Source organism: Acomys minous (genome assembly GCF_964271855.1).
Source record: "Acomys minous genome assembly, chromosome: 20".
NCBI lineage: Eukaryota > Metazoa > Chordata > Mammalia > Rodentia > Muridae > Acomys > Acomys minous.
This window is the reverse complement of record NC_140502.1, coordinates 10109468-10127532: the sequence shown is the minus strand read 5'-3', so window position 1 is coordinate 10127532 and position 18065 is coordinate 10109468. Positions and strand designations below refer to the sequence as shown.

General features: G+C 52.8%; 1 protein-coding gene across 4 annotated transcripts; it reads right to left on the bottom strand.

Annotated features, from left to right (window-relative positions):
- Window positions 1-270: 270 nt before the first annotated feature.
- Window positions 271-16061, bottom strand: EPS8L1 (EPS8 signaling adaptor L1). Of its 4 annotated transcripts, none has more exons than XM_084770316.1 (20): window positions 15959-16061; window positions 15254-15308; window positions 11535-11575; window positions 10977-11035; window positions 10417-10578; window positions 10059-10208; window positions 9615-9697; window positions 9012-9273; window positions 8572-8698; window positions 8290-8378; window positions 8111-8185; window positions 7803-7951; window positions 5336-5477; window positions 5185-5213; window positions 2034-2163; window positions 1778-1909; window positions 1525-1636; window positions 1233-1407; window positions 840-972; window positions 271-730 (listed from the first exon to the last, which is right to left on the bottom strand). In XM_084770316.1, the coding sequence occupies exons 2-20, from the start codon at window positions 15268-15270 to the stop codon at window positions 644-646; spliced, it is 2154 nt and encodes a 717-aa protein (XP_084626442.1). In that variant the 5' UTR covers window positions 15271-15308; window positions 15959-16061; the 3' UTR covers window positions 271-643. The 4 variants fall into 4 exon arrangements, 2 of the variants coding, with proteins under 2 accessions (XP_084626442.1, XP_084626443.1); XM_084770317.1 differs by having other exon boundaries at window positions 1525-1633; XR_014777007.1 differs by lacking the exon at window positions 1233-1407.
- Between the last annotated feature and the right edge of the window lie 2004 nt (window positions 16062-18065).

Below are 18065 nucleotides of genomic sequence, written 5' to 3'. Positions count from 1 at the left end.
GAGCACCCAGCTCTCCACAGCGCGATCCTTAGAGGCTGGCACCTACTCCAATAAGCAGAGGCAGGAAGTGTGAAATGCCTGTGATTGAAGGGGCTGGGCCAAAAAAGGGAGGGTGGGTGGAGACACCTTCTGCTGTTTGAAAGAAAAACCTAAGGCCCCTGACGCCCAGTGACAGGACTGAGAACAGTGAGGAGCCAGGGAAGGGTTTTGAACAAGACAGAGATTGTAGGTGGGCCTAGCGCGAGAATAGACGAATGAATAGGAGAAAGCCTGGGTTGGAATCTCCAGGTTTATGGAGAGAAAATGTGTGGCACCTTCCAGATTCCTGGCTCTTTGGTAGCCGGCAAGTGAGGAGGGGCAGCAGGTGGACACGACCTAGAAGGAGGCTGTTTATAACACACCACAACGCACAGGTCCCCCACTGCGACTCTTGGGTGTGCCTCTCTGGTAGTGTCTATGCTCTACCCACTTCCCTCGGTCCCTTCAGTCCCTCTGTCAGTGCAGTCTGCCTGCCAGGGTAGCGGGGAGACGTCGGAGGGAGATCCTTTAGGGCATCTACAGCCGCTGGCAACGGGGAGGAGTCCTAGGGGGCGCTGGGAACCCCGCGCCGTCTTATCACTTTTTGTAAACGAGCCAGGAAGGATCAAATGACTTCTGTTTTGCTCTCGCCTTCCACTTTTTTCTTTTGCTTCTCCATCACGGCCTCCAGCTCTGACACTTTTTCTCTGTCCTGGAGGGTGGGGTGGAAATCAAGACCTGAATATGTGAATCCTGGGTGACCATCGCCTCGTGGGCTGGGGGGAGGCCGGGGGCGGAGTGGGGGCGAGTGATTCTCTCACCTCCAGCAGCGCGCGCTGCACAGTAACTTGGCTGTACACTCGCGGCCCTTCTTCGGGGCACACTGCCCGCAACTCCTCCTTTTGCAGTGAGAAGAGCTGTGCGCCGGTCAGCACACCGAGTGCGTCCACAGTCCTGAGCAAGGCAGCAGGGACCATTCCCAGCTCAGCATCCACAGCCCCACCAATCGTGTCACACCCACCTATCTGCTGGTCCAATCAGAGCTCTCAAGCAAGAAAATTGGGGCGGAGGGGTTCAGGCTCTAGAGACCAGGGGCTTCACTAAGGGGCGGGGGATACCATAGTGCCACGCCCCCCGCCCCTGGACCAGTTGGAGCTTCGACTTCCAGCTCCGCTAACTGTCTCTCAGCAGACTAGCAGCGGGACCCCACTCACCCAGAGCTAAAGCCCTTGGTCTGCAGCCAGGCACGGACCGCCGAGGCCTCAGAGCGCGGGCTGAGCTGGGGCTCCGGGGCGCGGGACCCCGGGGCTACCCGGCTAGGACCCGAACGGCCCTGCGCCAGGCGCGCCTGCAATTCCTCATTGACACAGAGCATCTGGGAGAATTTCTCTGCAGGAGGGAAACCGTGAAGGGAGTGCGCACTCAGGGCGCCGGGGCCAGGGATTCGGGAGGAGCCTGAAAAGCAAAGGCAAGGATCACTTCCCAGAGTGACCCTCCACTACTCACCCTTCTCGCTGGGGTCCAAAGTGTTGAGACTGTCGCAGCTGTCCCACTGGGGCCGCACCTGAGTAGGGGCTGGAGCTGGGGCAGGTGGGGGAGGAGGAGGGGTGCTAGTCTCCTGGAGGGGAATAAGGAGAGAGGGAGGAATAAGGTTTCCAGCCCCTTCCTCAACAAACACCTAAACAACTCTACTTTCCAAGGACCTACGGTCCCGCCCCGATTTTTCCCTGAAGTAGCCAAAAAAAATATTCTGACTTACTAAGTTTCTTGCAGGGCTTTGGCTGCGGTGCACCTGAGGTCCAGGGTGGGTCGTCAGGATGTTATAGGGCACATAGCCCTCCTGTCCCTCATGGTCCCGAACCTTCCACCATTTGCGCCTGTCATCCAGGACCTAAGTGGAGTAGAAACAGAAAATTTGTGCCCTGGTTCTATCCTATGCCTAGTCTATGCTGGACTGGCCAATTCCAGGGTCTCAGCTCCCAATCCCCCCCCCCCGCCCCCCGCGCACCCCTAACCTCCAACACATCTCGGTGCTTGACAGACAGCTCGCTGCTGTTTCGGGCCTGGAAGTCATAATTACACAGAACCCACTTTCTGGCTCTCTCTTCTAGCTGGGGCTCAGCTTCCAGTCCTGGATCTTGATGACTGGGGAGAATGAAAGCGACAGGAGATTGAGGAGATAGCCAGCCTTGCTGGTCTGGATTATAAGGTGCTAATGTGAAGGTGGGGTTAGAGCCAAGCAGGGGCCCAGGGTTAATATGTTAATACAGACTTGACATTGGAGTCACAGCTTGACTATAGTTAGCTCATTTCCTTGCCTGGCACCATGCAGTAAACATGATGTAATATGATTACTATCTAATTCTTTATGGGGTTGTGGGCCTTGTGCATGCTAGGAAAGTGCTTTACTTCTGAGTTCCAGCCCCTCACTTCCTTTTGCCTTTTTGTTCTTAACTTTATTTGTGTGTGTGTTTTGCCTGCACGCGTGTACAGTAGTCACAGAGGAGGGCATCCTCTGTGGGAAGCTGGCTTCCCAGTGCTGGAGTTACAGACATTTGTGGGCCATCATGTGGCGCTGGGAACTGACCCTAGGTCCTCTGCAACCTCTCCAGCCCCTTCACTTGCATTTTACAAGTGAGACCAGGGAGACCCAGGACAGCTAGAGCCAGCAGGCCTCTAATTCGCTAGGAGAATGAGTAGGGTACAAACGGTAGCTAACGCCCATGCTTGTATACCAATCCTCTTCAGACTCGACTCTCCTGGAGCTACCCTGACTTCCGTGAGCTTGGACACTGCTCACGTCCTTCTCCAGAGATCTCACCGGTAATTCCCCCTCCGCCCTCTTTGTGGCACGAGGGACTGAACCCAGTACCTCATGCGTGCTAGGCAGACACTGTACCACTGACCCATTTCTCTGCCCCCTCACTGGTAGATTCCAGGCAAGTGCTCCACTTCTGAGCCACAGCCCAGGCCTTCAACGATGAATATTAGGAAAGGGTTCTACAGCCGAGCCATGGGCACAGCCCTTCACTGGTTGGATTCTACCATAAAGCCATACTCCCAACCTCTCATGACTGGATTATTTTTATTTATTTATTTATTTATGTTTTTGGTTTTTCAAGACAGGGTTTCTCTGTGTGTCCTTTGCTGTCCTGGACTCACTTTGTAGACCAGGCTGGCCTCAGACTTACAGAGGTCCTCCTGCCTCTGCCTCCCGAGTGCTGGGATTAAAGGCGTGCGCCACCGCCGCCGCCGTCGCCGGCTCATTACTGGGTTCTTAGGCAGTTACTCTACTCCTGAGCTGTGCTCCCAACCCTTGACTGGTGGATTCTAGGCAAATGCTCTGCCACTGATCTACATCACAGCCCTCTGTTTTATTTTTATGTCTTGTGCTTGGTGGTCGCAGAGACCAAAGAGAGTATCAGATCTGTTGGGATTGGAGTTAGAGATGGTTGTCAGCTGCTATGTGGCTGCTGGGCATTTAGCCCTGGTCCTCTCTTAACCATTAAGCCATTTCTCCAGCTGCTCCCGGGCCTCTTTTTAATTTTTAATTTTAATTTTAATTTATTTTTTTTATTTTGAGGCAAGGCCTTGCCGCTTTGCTCAGGCTGGCCTTTGAGGCTCGCTCTGTAATCTAGGTAGGGCCTTGAACATTTGATCCCTCCTACTTCATGCTTTTGAGTTTGCTGGGATTTCAGGCCTGCGTCACCAGAATATGTTGTTTCACTTTTTGTTTTTGTTTTTTCAAGACAGGGTTTCTTTGTGTAGCCTTGGCTGTCCTGGACTCGCTTTTGTAGACCGGGCTGGCCTCGAACTCACAGCGATCCGCCTGCCTCTGCCTCCGGAGTGGTGGGATTAAAGGCGTGCGCCACCACCCAGCCCGTGTTTCACTTTTTATAGGGAAGGAACCGAGGGACAGTGTAGTAATGGTCAGGGTGCAAAAGAAAGGTGTGCCTTAGCTGGCCCCTGGCAGTCCTTGTCAGGGACACTCTGATCTGTTCTGCAGGCAGCTGGATTTGAACTCGAGCTGAGCCCCAGCCACAGAGACCCTCCTCCTCACGTTTCCAGGCAAAGAAATTACAGCCAGAGAAGTTAAAGTTAAATCAAGCCGGAAATGTCGAGCTCAAGGTTCAGAAGAGGCAGATAAGAGGAGAGGGTCCTGCAACACCAAGCAGCTTGGGGGACGGTTGGCTCTGGCTCCCCCAACAAGAGAGACCTCATCCCGGATCAGGCCTACCTGTGCAAAGGAGAGGGGGGCTCTTCAGGGCCTCGGCACCCCCTGTGTGGGGCTGACAGGTCCCAGTGTGCCGTCCCTGCTGAGACCCTCTGCTGGGGCCCTCACTTAGACCCTCACTCATCTTCTCCAGCTTTCTCACTCTCTTCTCAACCCGTATCCGCCTCCCTCCACTTCCGGCTCCTTAGCGTTGTGACCACTCTCCATCCCCCCCCCCGCCCCCCCCCCCAACCCTCAGCTTCCACGTTTTGGCAGAACCATCCATTTAGGTCCCTAGGTCTCGCCTTCGCCTTCCCAGCAAAGTAGGCAGGCGCCCGGGTCTCAACCTTCAATTCCCTCTATCCTTTTAGTCCCGCTAGAGGTCCAGTTTGCTCCCAGTAGGTGCTCTATTCCTTAGAGCACCGGGAAGCCAAAAGTCCCACCTCAGTTCGTGGCCCAGAGATGCCAGCGTGTTCTAACGTTTTCTCAAACTTGTCCCCGGCTTCTAAAAGTACCAACTCAGTTTTTATATCTCCAATCCTTCCCCTAACATCCAGTGCTCCTGTGCTCTCAAAACCCAGACACGGTGCCTTGCCAGGCCCCAGAACACCAAACTGCACCTTTACAGTCTCTTGAGGACACTGAGGTCCAAACCCAGAGACACACTCACTCTTAAGCACCTAACACTGTTAGCTTCAGAAATTCCAAGCCTCCATTCCCTCTTCCCTTGGACCCAGAGTATCTGCCCGCTCCCCCCCCCCCTTTGCTCCAACCCCCACCCGCCCCGGCCCCGCCTCCTCACCACCTCACCCACCTGCAAAGAGCCGGGAAGGCAGAGAGAGGGGGGAAAAAGACAAGAAAAAAGGGAAAGGTCAGAGTCAGTGCCGGGGGTGACCCCGGGACTCGGCCCTCCCAACACCGGCCCTGGCCGCCCTGCAGCAGCGCACACTTACCCATTGACAGCGACCTGGGGGGCGCTTTGCTGCGGAAAGGAAGAGAGCTTGGTTGGGGTCAGGCAGGTTAGACCGCAAGACTGCCTGGCTCAGCCCTGTGGCTCCGATACGATCCGGGGAGCCTAGTGCTTCCCGGGCGGCTCCGCCTCACCTGCCTGCGCCGTTTCTCGTGCTGTAGCTGCTTTTCTACTGGGTCCTCCCAGGGACGGCCCTGTGGGTCAGCGGCCGGAGGCTCCCAGCCGCTGCAGAATTCTGGGATGTACGGAGATCCTTCTTCCGAGGGCAGCTCCACCCTGTGGTCAGGAAACCCACGCGAAGGTTAGGCTAAACTCAGGCCCGAGCAATAGTTTACAAAAATTTCTCTCTTCCTGCAAACCTGGCTCTATCCTTACAATTTTTTAAAAAATTAAATTTATTTACTTATTCATTTTATTTTATTTTATTTTTTTTATTTTTATTTATTTTTTGGTTTTTTGAGACAGGGTTTCTCTGTGTAGCCTTGGCTGTCCTGGACTCGCTTTGTAGACCAGGCTGGCCTCGAACTCACAGCGATCCGCCTGCCTCTGCCTCCCGAGTGCTGGGATTAAAGGCGTGCGCCACCACGCCCGGCTTTACTTATTCATTTTACATTCAGATCGCAGACCCTTCCCTCCTCTCCATCCAGTTCCGCCCTCCTGGCCTCTTCCCCCTCTCCCCCTCCCCCTCCCCTTCTCCTCAGAAAAGGGAAAGCCGGTCCCCCACCCCCACCCCCACCCCGTAACCCACCCTGGCACATCAAGTTGCGCCAGGACTAAGCGTATCCTTTTCCACAGAAGCCCGACAAGGCAGCCCAGTTAGGGGGGAAAGTGATCTAAAAGCTAGCTTCACAATTCTTAACTCATCTCTCTTTGCTTCTACCCTCTAAGCCCCACTCAGGACATTATATTTCTTTCTTTATTTAAAAAAAAAAAAAAAGCCAGGCGGACGCCTTTAATCCCAGCACTCGGGAGGCAGAGGCAGGTGGACCACTATGAGTTCGAGGTCAGCCTGGTTTACAAAGCAAGTCCAGGACAGCAAAGGCTATACAGAGAGACCCTATCTCGAAAAACAAAACAAAACAAAACAAAACGCCGGGAGGTGGTGTCTCACGGCTTCTTTAATCCCAGCACTCTAAGACAGAGGCAGGCAGCAGATTTCTGAGTCTAGCCTAGTCTACAGAGCAAGTTCCAGGACAGCCAGGGTTACATAGAGAAACCCTGTCGAGAAAAACAAAACAAAACCCAAAATAAGTATATATATATATATATATATATATATATATATATATATATATATATATATATATATACACACACACACATACATACACACACACAACTAACTAACGAAATAAAGCGTTTTATGTGTGTGGTGTTTTACTTGCATGCACATACGTGTATGCCTGGGAGGGCAGATGGAGGGCATCAGATGCTCTGAAACTGGGGTTATAAATAGCTGTGGGCCGCCATGTGGGTGCTGGGAATCCAACTCAGGTTCTCCAGAAGAGCAGTATATGCCCTAACCAGCCATTACTTATTTTTCTGAAAACACTGATGCCACTGTCATGCCTCCCCCCCCCCCCCCAGCCTCTCCTGCCCCGCTTTTCCTGTTTTGGAGGGTTTCCTGTTTGGAGGTTGGGACAGTCCTGATAGACAGACAGCCCTGGCTGTTGGGCGGGGCTTTGATGTGCAGACATCCTCCTGACTACTTCCTAAGTGTTGATTACATAAAATATTCATCTGTTTTATTGTTGTGAGTGTGTGGGTGTGGGTGAGCACGTGTGACAGTCAGGGGACAGTGTTGGGGCGTGGGGGGGGGGGAGGAGGGCGAATTTCTCCGCCCACGTTTATGTGAGTTCCAGAATCAAACGTGCACCCCCTGAGCCCCTATTTTTGTGACTGATGGGGTCTCGCTGGGGCTGGCTTTTTACTGGAGGAGGATAACTTTTAACTTCTGATCCTCTGGCCACCACTTTTCAAGAGCTGGGATAAAGGGCGGATGCCACCAAGCCCAGGCTTCTAGCTACTTTCTAAATACTTAGATCAATTCATCGTGACCTTTGACCCACTCGCGGTCTCAGGCTCGCCTCTGCCCTGAAACCTCCTAGCACAGATGCCCCTCCATCTCCGTCTCCTCCATGTGGTGCGTCCCACACTTACCTAGTACTCATTCTTGCCCAGTCTCTACATTCCCTAGACCTCTGCCTTTTTGCTTCAATCTGTCTGATTAGTTAGTTAGTTAGTTTGTTTTTTAAAGACCAGGCTGGTCTCAAACTCACAGAGATCCACCTGCCTCTGCCTCCTGAGTGCCGGGATTAAAGGTGTGCGCCACCACGCCCCCCATGTCCGGTTTATTAGATTTTTTTTTCTGCCTGCACATGCACCTGCAGGCCAGAAGAGGGCATTAGATCACATTATAGATGGCTGTGAGCCACCATGTGGTTGCTGATCAGATCTTAAACCTGTTCCCGCTACTTCTGAGCCTTTTCTCCAATTGAATCCTAGCATTTGTCTTAAGTCTTGTCCTCTCCTCAGGTTACTCAGCAGCGTTCTGCAGGGCAAGGCCAAGTCCTGCCTCTACACTCAAGTTTCCTCTCTCACCCTGGGCGGGTCCAGGAGTCCCCAAGCGACGTCCATAAGGCATTTTCACGAGGAGTGACATTGTCGCGGAGCAGTGCCACAGCCTCCAATGTCAGATGTGGTCGTCGCACGCTACTTGCGAACTCAGGGCCGCCGGAAGTGTTCACAATCTACCAGGCCCCCAACAGGAGTGGGCATGTCAATTCGAGTTTTTTTGAAGTCTTATCCCAAACCTTCCAAAGCGGGAAGGGGGGGAGGGAGGAAGGGAGGGTAGGAGGGAAGGGGAGAAGGGGAGAAGGGGAGCCCTGAGGGCTGGGAGCGAGTTTCACCATCTGCAGAGGTCCGAAGAGAAAGTGCAACAGCTCTGGAGAGGAGGGGTTGGCGATGTTGCCTCGCAACCGGGCCTGGAGTGGATGTAGGTCATTTTAATATTAGTGCGCAGATGATGGATGGGCCAGAGCCACAGTACCCTTATCCCATCAATACCCAGTAACGGTTGGGTCCTCACCAGCAGACTGAAGGCGTATTTGATTTTCTGCAGCACGTCGGTGTATTCAGCCTCGGTGGGCGGCTTGGCCCTCAGTGTCAGCAGACCCTCTGTGGGTAGGGGAGCAGGTGAGGTGGTGGGGACACCCGGACAGCATTTGATGAGAGTTCCGAAAGAGTAAACGCCCAAACATATGGCCTTAGGGAAGTCAGACCTGGTGGGTGGTGGGAGACCCCAGGGAGAGAGACTATTTGGACATCATCCGGGAAGGTGCATTCTCCGGTCTATATGGTGGCACTTTACCTCCAGCAGCTCGGCGTCGTGTCCTGCGGCCGCGTTCGCGGTGCTCCAAAACCCGGGCAGCCTCTGCTGACTTTTGCAGTCTTGATACAAAACTTTCCACGTCGTCAAACACGTGGTTCAGGATATCCTGCCACACGCAAGAGACGGGGAAGAGTAGGGGTGCTCCTGAGTCTCAGACTCTGGTCCAGGTCCAGGCCGCCCGTCTGAGCCCTTGGGCACACCCCCTATGTCAGGCCACGCCCATAACTGCAACAGTGGGTAGTCTATACCAAAGACTCTGACCACACTTTTAGAACTAAGCCCTACTCTGGACCCCAGCACGTTGTCAGCAAGTCACACCTGCGGGTACCACGTTCCTGAATCTCGCTCTTCATCCCCAGTTTGACTTGATTATCGTGAGACTCCTTTCCCCGAAACTGGTGCCTTTCACGCATGCTTACCACGTCCCTCTCCGCCTGCAAACCCGCCAGCTCAGGACCCCGTGGGCCCAGGTCCGGGGAGGTAGGGTCTGCGTTGCTCGAGGTGCGCGCTGGGTCGGGTCTCCTTGCTTCTTCGGTCTCTGGAATTGGCTCCACTTGGGGTCGCCCGCGGCCTGCGGATGGTTCCACGGTGCTGATCGCCGCGCGGACTGACGGGCGACGCTGTAAGGGCGGAGTCTCTGCAGCCGGAGAAGCTCCGCGTTGCAGCTCCTCCTGCGTCGCCCTGAGTAGTGAGAAGGGGAAAACTGAGCCTCGGTCGGCCAACCGATGGGACCAGGGAGGGAGGCAGGGAATCAAAAGTAAGCTGCGCATACCATTAGTCAGAAATTGGGTACCGACATGGGGAAGCAAAAAACCAAGACTTAGCTACAGCAGAGGATTGGAGAGGGAGGTCACCTGGTCTGGGAGGTACAGGCAAGACGTGGCCAAGGCTAACTTGTCACCACATTCAACCTTCTAGGCTGTTGATATCAAGCCCATTTCTTAGTTGAGGAGAATGAGAGCCATACATTTTCGGGAGAATGTTTGCGGGGCGCTTAGCATGTGCTTTCTCCTTCCCCTCACCTGAGCGCGGCCGCCCTGCGTTCTCCCCGCCCGGAGCGGTAGTTCTGCAGAGCCCCTTGGATGTCCTCACGGATCAGCTCCGCCTGCGAATCACACTTTAAGGCCTCCCCCTTTGAGCCCCACCTATTGCCTCCCAGGCTACTCTCTTGTTCTCAGCGCCTTGCCTCCCTTCGGCTGTCTTGGAAAAACCCCATGGACCCTCATCTTGGTTCTGTCTGTTCCCTAGACCATCTTAAGTTTTTCTCAAGGCCTCAGAGTATCTCAGCCTTTCGCCTGCCTGCATCTTCTTCCCATCGTCTTGGTCTAGAGTTCAACCTATTCTCAAACCTGGCTCTCGCTTTCCTATGCCTTGCCCCTCCATTTGCCATAGGCCCCGCCCCAAACAGGGAAGCCCCGCCTTTGAGTACACACTCCAGAAAGCTACCTGGAGCCACACCCACTCACCCCGAGGAGCAGGCCCTGGAAGAAATGGACGTCCGGCTGTGTACGCTCTGGCTCTTGGCACACCAGGAGCAGCAGCGAGCGGCTCCGGCCTCGGGGCATCACTGCGTCGCAGCGTATGATGGCGTCAAGAGGATACGACTCTAGTTCTTCCTGCAGAACGGGACCACAGGGTAAATAGAGGCACAGACTCCTGATACCACTACAGCTGTGCCCAGGAACTGGGGCAAGGCAACCGCAAGAGTTTAGGGCCCTGGAAATGACACCCTGTTTAACAGCCGAGGTTTTAAAAGACAGCTTGCCAAGATTCACCCTCAGGTCCCGGTCCCGTTGCTTTTTCCACCCACGTGCTCCCTGGCACCTTGGAGACAGGATCAAGTAGAGTGACGTGGCCAGGTGACACTCTCAGTAGCATCTCCTGCGCCCAGACGCGCCCCTGGCTATCCATGACGGCCAGCTTTCTAGAAGCATCTTCTACCGTGTGTACGCCGTCTTCCTCCCCCAAGCAGAAGGTGACCAGGTGCTGGCGAGAGACAATGAAAGCAGTGAGTCCCAGGCAATACCAGGCTGGTGCTGCGTGGGCTAAGGGCTTCTAGAGGTAGACTTGCAGTTCAGCCTAGCCACCCTTCCCTCAGGATGCTTTCCTTGGATCTATTGAATCCAGACTCAGTCCTCCTCTCTCAGGACCAGGACTCCTGGCTACTTGGCCCTGCATCCAAGCACTGGGGATGGCTCAGCAGAAGATCTGATGGATCTGAGGTCTCAGGCAATGAGGACGATGTCCATGGGGAGAGAAGGGCCCGCTGAGTTTTCCTAGAGTCTTTTCTGCATGATGGACCATCTGTTTTTAAAACCTCTGCCACTTCGGGCTCACTTCTCCCCCCAAGAGAAATCTCAGGAAAACACAGACCCCAGACTTACATTGACATGATACTGGGACACGTCAGCCATAACCACGGTGGAGTAACGTTTCCTCTGTTCTAAGGGAGGGGAGGGGAAAGTGCATGCAGGAGTCAGACGCCAGCCTTGTTCCTTAGACCTCCCTACCCTCCCCTCAAACCCGGGAATTCAGACCCCAATCTTCTTCCTTCAGATGTAGGAATCCAGACTCCAGCCTCCCCCCTCAGACCCAAGAGCACAGGTCCCAGCCTCCCCCCTCAGACCCAAGAGCACAGGTCCCAGCCTCCTCCCTCAGACCCAAGAGCACAGACCCCCAGCCTCCCCCCTCAGACCCAAGAGCACAGGTCCCAGCCTCCTCCCTCAGACCCAAGAGCACAGGTCCCAGCCTCCCCCCTCAGACCTAGCAATCCACACCCCAACCTCCCCCTTTCAGCCCCAGGAGACCAGAGCCCAGACTTCCTCCCTCAGACCCAAGAGTACAGATTCAATGCCCTTCTCCTCCTGAGACTCAAGACCACAGGCTGCATTCTCTCTTCTCCCAAGACCCATATTCTTGGTCTTTTCCACCCTTAAGCTCACCATAGATAGACTTTGCACTTGGTTTGGGTGCAGCCTCAGGCCTAGTGAAGAAAAAGAAATAAGAGGTTAGAAGGCCGGCGGGGCCGGTGATAGATGCTGCTGGAATGCTAGGCAAGGGAAGGTAATGGTGAGCCATGGAAAGTTTGAGCAGGAGAGAGCAACACTGGGCTTTAAGATGATATGAAGCCGGGCACGGTGGCGCACGCCTTTAATCTCAGCACTCAAGAGGCAGAGGCAGGCAGATTTCAGTGAGTTCGAGGCCAGCCTGGTCTACAAAGTGAGTCCAGGACAGCTAAGGCTAACACAGAGAAACTCTGTCTTGGAAAACAAACAAACAAACAAACAAACAAACAGACTGGTGGCTAGCTTCGGTTGTCAACTTGACTACATCTGGAATCAACTAAAATCCAAGTTGTAAGAAGGTTTTCTCAGTTGGACCATCTGATGTGGGGAGACCCGTCCTAAATCTGGATGACACTGGTGGTGTCATCCCACATAAAAGGCCACAGAGGAAGGAACTCTCTTTTTGCCTGCCTGTTTTCATTGTCACCGGCAGCGCCGTCTGTTCTGTTGCCGAGGCATCCCACCAACTGTATTAGAGTACATGCCTTCAGAATTCTAAGGTAGACTGAAGACCAGCAGCCTTCTAGGAATTCCCGGGGGACTCCACCACCCCACTGGGACTGCTCACACAGTCAGTCCTGTTTACTAAACAGTTACTGAATTCTTGGCTTTTCTATTGTCAGACAGCCATACTCAGACCACAGTATGCAAGCCACTCTAATAAGTCGTGTGTGTGTGTGTGTGTGTGTGTGTGTGTGTATGTGTTCATGTGTATGTGAGTGTATGTGTATATGTGTGACTGTGCATGAGTGTTTATGTGTGAGTGTGTGTGCATGTGTGTGTGAATTCATGTATATATGTGAGTGTGTTGTTCATGTGTATGTGCACGTGCGTGTGCTCATGTGTATGTGTGTGTGTGTGTGTGTGCGCGTATTCACTCTACCAGTTCTGTTCCTTTAGAGATTCCTGACTAATACAAAGATGAAGGGCTGAGCCTGGTATAATTAGTGCACACTCATCATCCCAGAATTCAGGAGACAAAGAAGGAAGGATTTCTGTAAGTTTGAGGCTAGCCAGGGCTACATAGTGGGAGCGTGTCTTCAAAAACCAAACCAAACCAAACCAAACCAACAAAACAAAAGCAAGACCCTATAAATAAAACAAAACAATAGAAAAACAAAAACAACAAACAAACAAAAACACAAAAAGCTAAGAGCCCAGGGCTGGAGGGCTAGCTGAGCAGTTAGGGGCCAGGCACTGTTCTTCCAGAGGACCCAAGTTCAGGTCCCAACACACACATCGGGCAGTTCACAACTGCCTGCAACCAGCTCCAGGAAACCCAGCGTTTTCTTCTAACTTCTGCAGGTACTGCGTACCCACAGACATACACACACACAAATACCAATAAAAATAGACCTACAAAAACAAATAACCCTACAAGACCCTGGTAAGAGGACCTAGCCTTTCCTACCTCAGTTTCCCTCCCCGTAACATAACACAGCATCTACCTGGTGTGGTTGTTGTACAGATTCAACCCAGCAAGTGAAGTATTTTTCTTTTCTTTTCTTTTTTGTTTTGTTTTTTGAGACAGGGTTTCTCTGTGTAGCATTGGCTGTCTTGGACTCGCTTTGTAGACCAGGCTGGCCTCGAACTCACAGCGATCCACCTGCCTCTGCCTCCCGAGTGCTGGGATTAAAGGCGTGCGCCACCACGCCCGGCTTTAAGTGAAGTATTTTTCATTCTCAGTAATAGTTATTATTCTGATTATGTTGATACACAGGGCTTAACACACAACGCTGCGGTTGCTCAATATATGAGAATAAGGTAGCTGGCGTATGTGTGGAATCACTTCCTTCCCCTTCCACTGTGGCTCAGATCTTCCCAGGCAAAGCATCCCCTGGCTCTTCCTGTCCTCAGTCTCCTTTTAAAATTACCACTGGAGAGATGGCCCAGACGTTAAGAGCACTGGCTACTCTTAATAAAGGTCCTGAGTTCAATTTCCAGCAACCACATGGTGGCTCACAGCCACCTATGAGATCTGGTGCCCTCTTCTGGCCTGCAGGGTACATATAGGCAAAACACTGGGTACGTAAATAAATAAATCTTTTTAAAAAAATTACCACATGCAGCCGGGCGGTGGTGGCGCACGCCTTTAGTCCCAGCACTCGGGAGGCAGAGGCAGGCGGATCGCTGTGAGTTCAAGGCCAGCCTGGTCTACAAAGTGAGTCCAGGACAGGCAAGGATACACAGAGAAACCTTGTCTCGAAACCCCCCCCCCAAAAAAAATTACCACATGCAATAATTCCTTTTGTTGTTGTTGTTATTGTTGTTGAGACAGAGTCACATGTAGCCCAGACTGGCCCCAAAGTTGAGGATGACTTTGAACTCCTGAGCCTCCTGCCTTTACATCCTAAGTACTGGGAATACAGGCATAGTCCTTCTTATTACATATTTAATAAAGTATTAATTTAACAAATAATAAATTATTCATTTACATGTTTTTGAAACAATGCCTCTACTATTTTTCTTTTCTTAAAAAAAAAAAAGATTTATTTAAGCTGGGCCATGGTGGTGCACCTGTTTAAACCCAGCACTTGGGAGGCAGAGGCAGGCAGTTCGAGGCCAGCCTGGTCTACGGAGTGAGTCCAGGATAGGCAAGGCTACACAGAGAAACCCTGTCTCAAAAAACAAAACGAAAACAACAACAACAAAAAACTCCAACAACAACAAAGAAGAAGGTGTATTTATTTTATGTGCACCAGTATTTTGCCTATACGTATGTGTATCTCTGTGAGGTGTTGTATCCCCTCGAACTAGAGTTTCAGACAGATGCTGGAGACTGAACCTGGGTCCTCTGGAAGAACAGCCAGTGCTCCAAACAACGGAGCCATCTTTCCAGCCACAACCCCCCCCCCCCCCCCTTCTTGAGTGCCGGATTTAATGTGCTCGTGCCTTATTTATGTGGCGCTGTGGATTAGACCCGACTGTTTCATACATGCTAGGCAAGCACTCTATTAGCTGAGCCACATCCCCACTCCCTGCAATTAAAAAAAAAAATCCCCATTTCTACCAGAAAAACAGTGGGGGGGGGGTGGGCTCAGAGTAGGCATTAAAGTCTAGTTTGACTCCGGCCTTTTATGCTGATCTTGCTTGTCACATTTGACTACCACCGTTGAGCTGGAGGCTCACTACCTCTCCTGGTTTAATTTCCACTCGTTGTTTGTCTTTCTGCCTGCTCCCTCCACGTCTTCACTTTCCTCGGCCCTACTTTTCCAGCCGAAGGTGGACACTTAATACTAAGATAAGGAAGGGAACAGTGGCGGTTCCTAAAGGTGGGGTTGCCTGTTATGGGACAGTCAGCTGAGTCCTGTCCTGCATGATTCTGTCAACAATATGTCCCTATTCCTGTTAATGGAGAGCAGAGGCGGGGGGGATGCAGTAGGTGGCACGCCCCTGCCAGAGGCATACCAAGGCAGAGTATCCAAATTTACAAGGGAACCCCTTCTGTCTGTGCCCAACCACAGGCTGGCCAGGGAGGGGGAGCATTCCTCCTGGATACCTAGAGCCTGGGGCTGAAGAAACAGGATCGGCAGGTGTGGGGGAAGGGTGGAGGGGCTAGGGCTGCCGGGACGGGGGAGGGGGGGGGTGCCACTTACCCTGGGGTGGTGCTCATGGTGGCAGAATGACGGTGCTTTGTCCACTTGGAGGGGCCTTGAGAGCCGGCAAAGACGTGAGTGACTGACTTGGCTTCAGGCACAAGACCCTGACCCAACCCTCTTCCCTCAGACCAAGGAGTCCCCGTGTACTGTTCCCGCCTCCCACCCCCATCCCCTCCTTTAGACCCAAGAGTCAAGACCTGACCATTTACCTGCAGACCCAGGGGTCCAGACCCAGTCTTCCTCCCTCAGACCCAGGGCTCCAGACCCAGCCCTCCTCCCTCAAACTCAAGAGTCCAGAATCCCAGCCCTTCTTCCTCAGACCCAGAGTTCCAAGTCCCAGCCTTTTCCCCTCAGACCCAGGGGACCAGGGAGAAGTTTATCCCTCAGATCCAAGAGTCTAGATCCCAGCCATCCTTGCTCAGGACCAGGGGTCCACGGGGTGGGGGTGGGGGTGGGGGGGAACCTCATCTCTCAGAACTAAGAATCTAGACCCCAGCCCTTCTTGCTCAGACCCAGGGGTCCAGAGGGGACCTTATCTCTCATATCCAAGAGTCTAGACCTCAGCTCTCCTCTCTCGGACCAGTCCTCAGTCCAGGCTCCAGCGTTTCTCCCTCAAGTCCAGGTACGCAGCCCCCAGCTCTCTTCTCCCGGACGCCAGGGTCTGGCCTGACCTAACCACTCCCGGGGTTCAGGCCTCCTCACCTGCCTGCTGGCTCTGTCTGGCTCTCAGCCTTCAGCTCGCCCTCCCTTGTATTCTGGACTCCTCCTCCCAGCCCTTGTGGCTCTCGCATACCTGAGCACTCACCTGGCACTGCCCGACTGAGGTGGCTCAGGGGCGGGGCTGGCTCAGGGGCGGGGCAGGCTCAGGGGCGGGGCTGGCTCAGGGGTGGGGCTGGCACACACACAGTCTCAAGTGCGGGGGCTGGGTCGGCTGCAGGGGATCCCGGAAATTATGTGTGTCCGTTGTAACAACAGAGCAACAACAACAATTTGCTGTCACACTTGTTCACACGTCGTCGTCGGAGTGAAAAGCTCCTCCTCACATATGTCTTTGAGTCCTCCTCCTCCTCCTCCTCCTCCTCCTCCTCGGGCTGGGGGTGGGGTGGAGGTTGGATTTCTTCTTGACTGGTGAGGAAGTTAAGGTGTGGAGTGGTTGGGCCACTTGTTCATACAGCTAGGTCACCAAAAGAGAGAGAGAGAGAGAGAGAGAGAGAGAGAGAGAGAGAGAGAGAGAGAGAGAGAGAGAGAGAGTGTGTGTGTGTGTGTGTGTGTGTGTGTAAAAGGAGATAAAACACTGACTGCGTGACCAGGGACAGCACGTGCCCTGGCTCCTGGGACACCTATCCGTAATTGCCTTCTCCCTGACTCTAGGCTCCACCTACTCTTTTCTGTCTCCCTTGGGGAATTTCCCTCCGTCATCCTCCATGGAGCTGAGGGCTAAGACTTGTCCCTGGTCTCAGTGGGAGAGAATGTACTTAGTTCTGATGTGCCAGGGTGGGTAGGTACCCATGGGGGCCCCTCCTCTTCTCAGCGAAGTGGAGAGGGGGGTGGGGGGAGGGGTTGTGGGGGTGGGGCTGACAGGAGAGGAGGGGAGGGGCTGCAGCCAGCCTGTAAAGTGATTAAATAATGATGATGATGATGATGATGATGATGATGATGATTAATAATAATAATAACTCATGTCATTAGATACCTAGCACAGTGTGGTTTTTAACCTTCCAAATGCTGCAACCCTTTAATACAGTTTCTCATGTTGTGGTGATGCCCCAACCATAGAATTATTTCGTTGCTCTTTCATAACTGTGATTTTGCTACTGCTGTGTATTGTAATGTAAACATCTGATATATAGGATATTTGATATATGATCCCCTTGCCCCAAAAGGGCCACGACCCAGGGGTTGAGAACCCCTGACAAAGCTGGATGTGCTGGGTCACTCCTGTGACACCAGCCAGGAGGCAGAGGTGGAAAGACTGTGTAAAGTTTGAGGCCAGCCTGAACTATGTAGTCTGTTCAAGGCCAGCCTGGGCTACAGTGTTAGACCTTGTTTGAGGATTTAGCTCAATTGGTACAGTCTTGCCTTAGCACACATGAAGGCCGGGTTCAACCCCCAATATCACATAAATTGGTCGTGGCTACACACACTTGTGAGCCCAGCACTAAGAAGGTGGAGGCACCAGGACCGTGAGTTCAAGGGCTTCCTCAGACACATAGTGAGTTTGGGGCCAGCCTGGGCTACAATGGGCTCAAGCAACAGTGATAATAACAACAAAGCCCAAACCCAAACAGAAAGTCCAGCCCACCTGACACATCCTTAAATGAACAGACACCTTTCTGAGGTAGCCTGTTGAAATGCTACCTCTGCGTCATGGTCCTTTGTGACTAAGCTGTGCCACATCATTTCTTCCCCAAACCCATGATGAGTGTGGCTTTACTGAGATGAGGAAACTGAGGCCCAGTATGTCCAGACATTTGCCCAACACCATTATTATAACAGCCAAAGTTGTGGAATCAGCTTAGGTGCCTGTCAATGGTTGAATGAATAAGGAAAATGTGGGATGGGCACACAAGGGAGTATTATGCAGCCACAAAGAGGAGAGATGGCATCATGTCATTTGTGGAAAAGTGACAAGAACTAGAGAGCATCACATTAAATAAAAATGTTCTTAGCCGGGCGGTGGTGGTGCACACCTTTAATCCCAGCACTTGGGAGATAGAGGCAGATGGATCACTGTGAGTTCGAGGCCAGCCTGGTCTACAAAGTGACTCCAGGACAGCCAAGGCTACACAGAGAAACCCTATCTTGATAA

Coding starts and splice junctions, on each gene's coding strand:
- EPS8L1 (XM_084770316.1), bottom strand. Junction 7,952..8,110: donor TCTTCGGACCTCTGCAGATG/GTGAAACTCGCT, acceptor GGGGCCTGGTAG/ATTGTGAACACTTCCGGCGG. Junction 2,164..5,184: donor CCCCAGGTCGCTGTCAATGG/GTAAGTGTGCGC, acceptor CATTCTCCCCAG/TCATCAAGATCCAGGACTGG.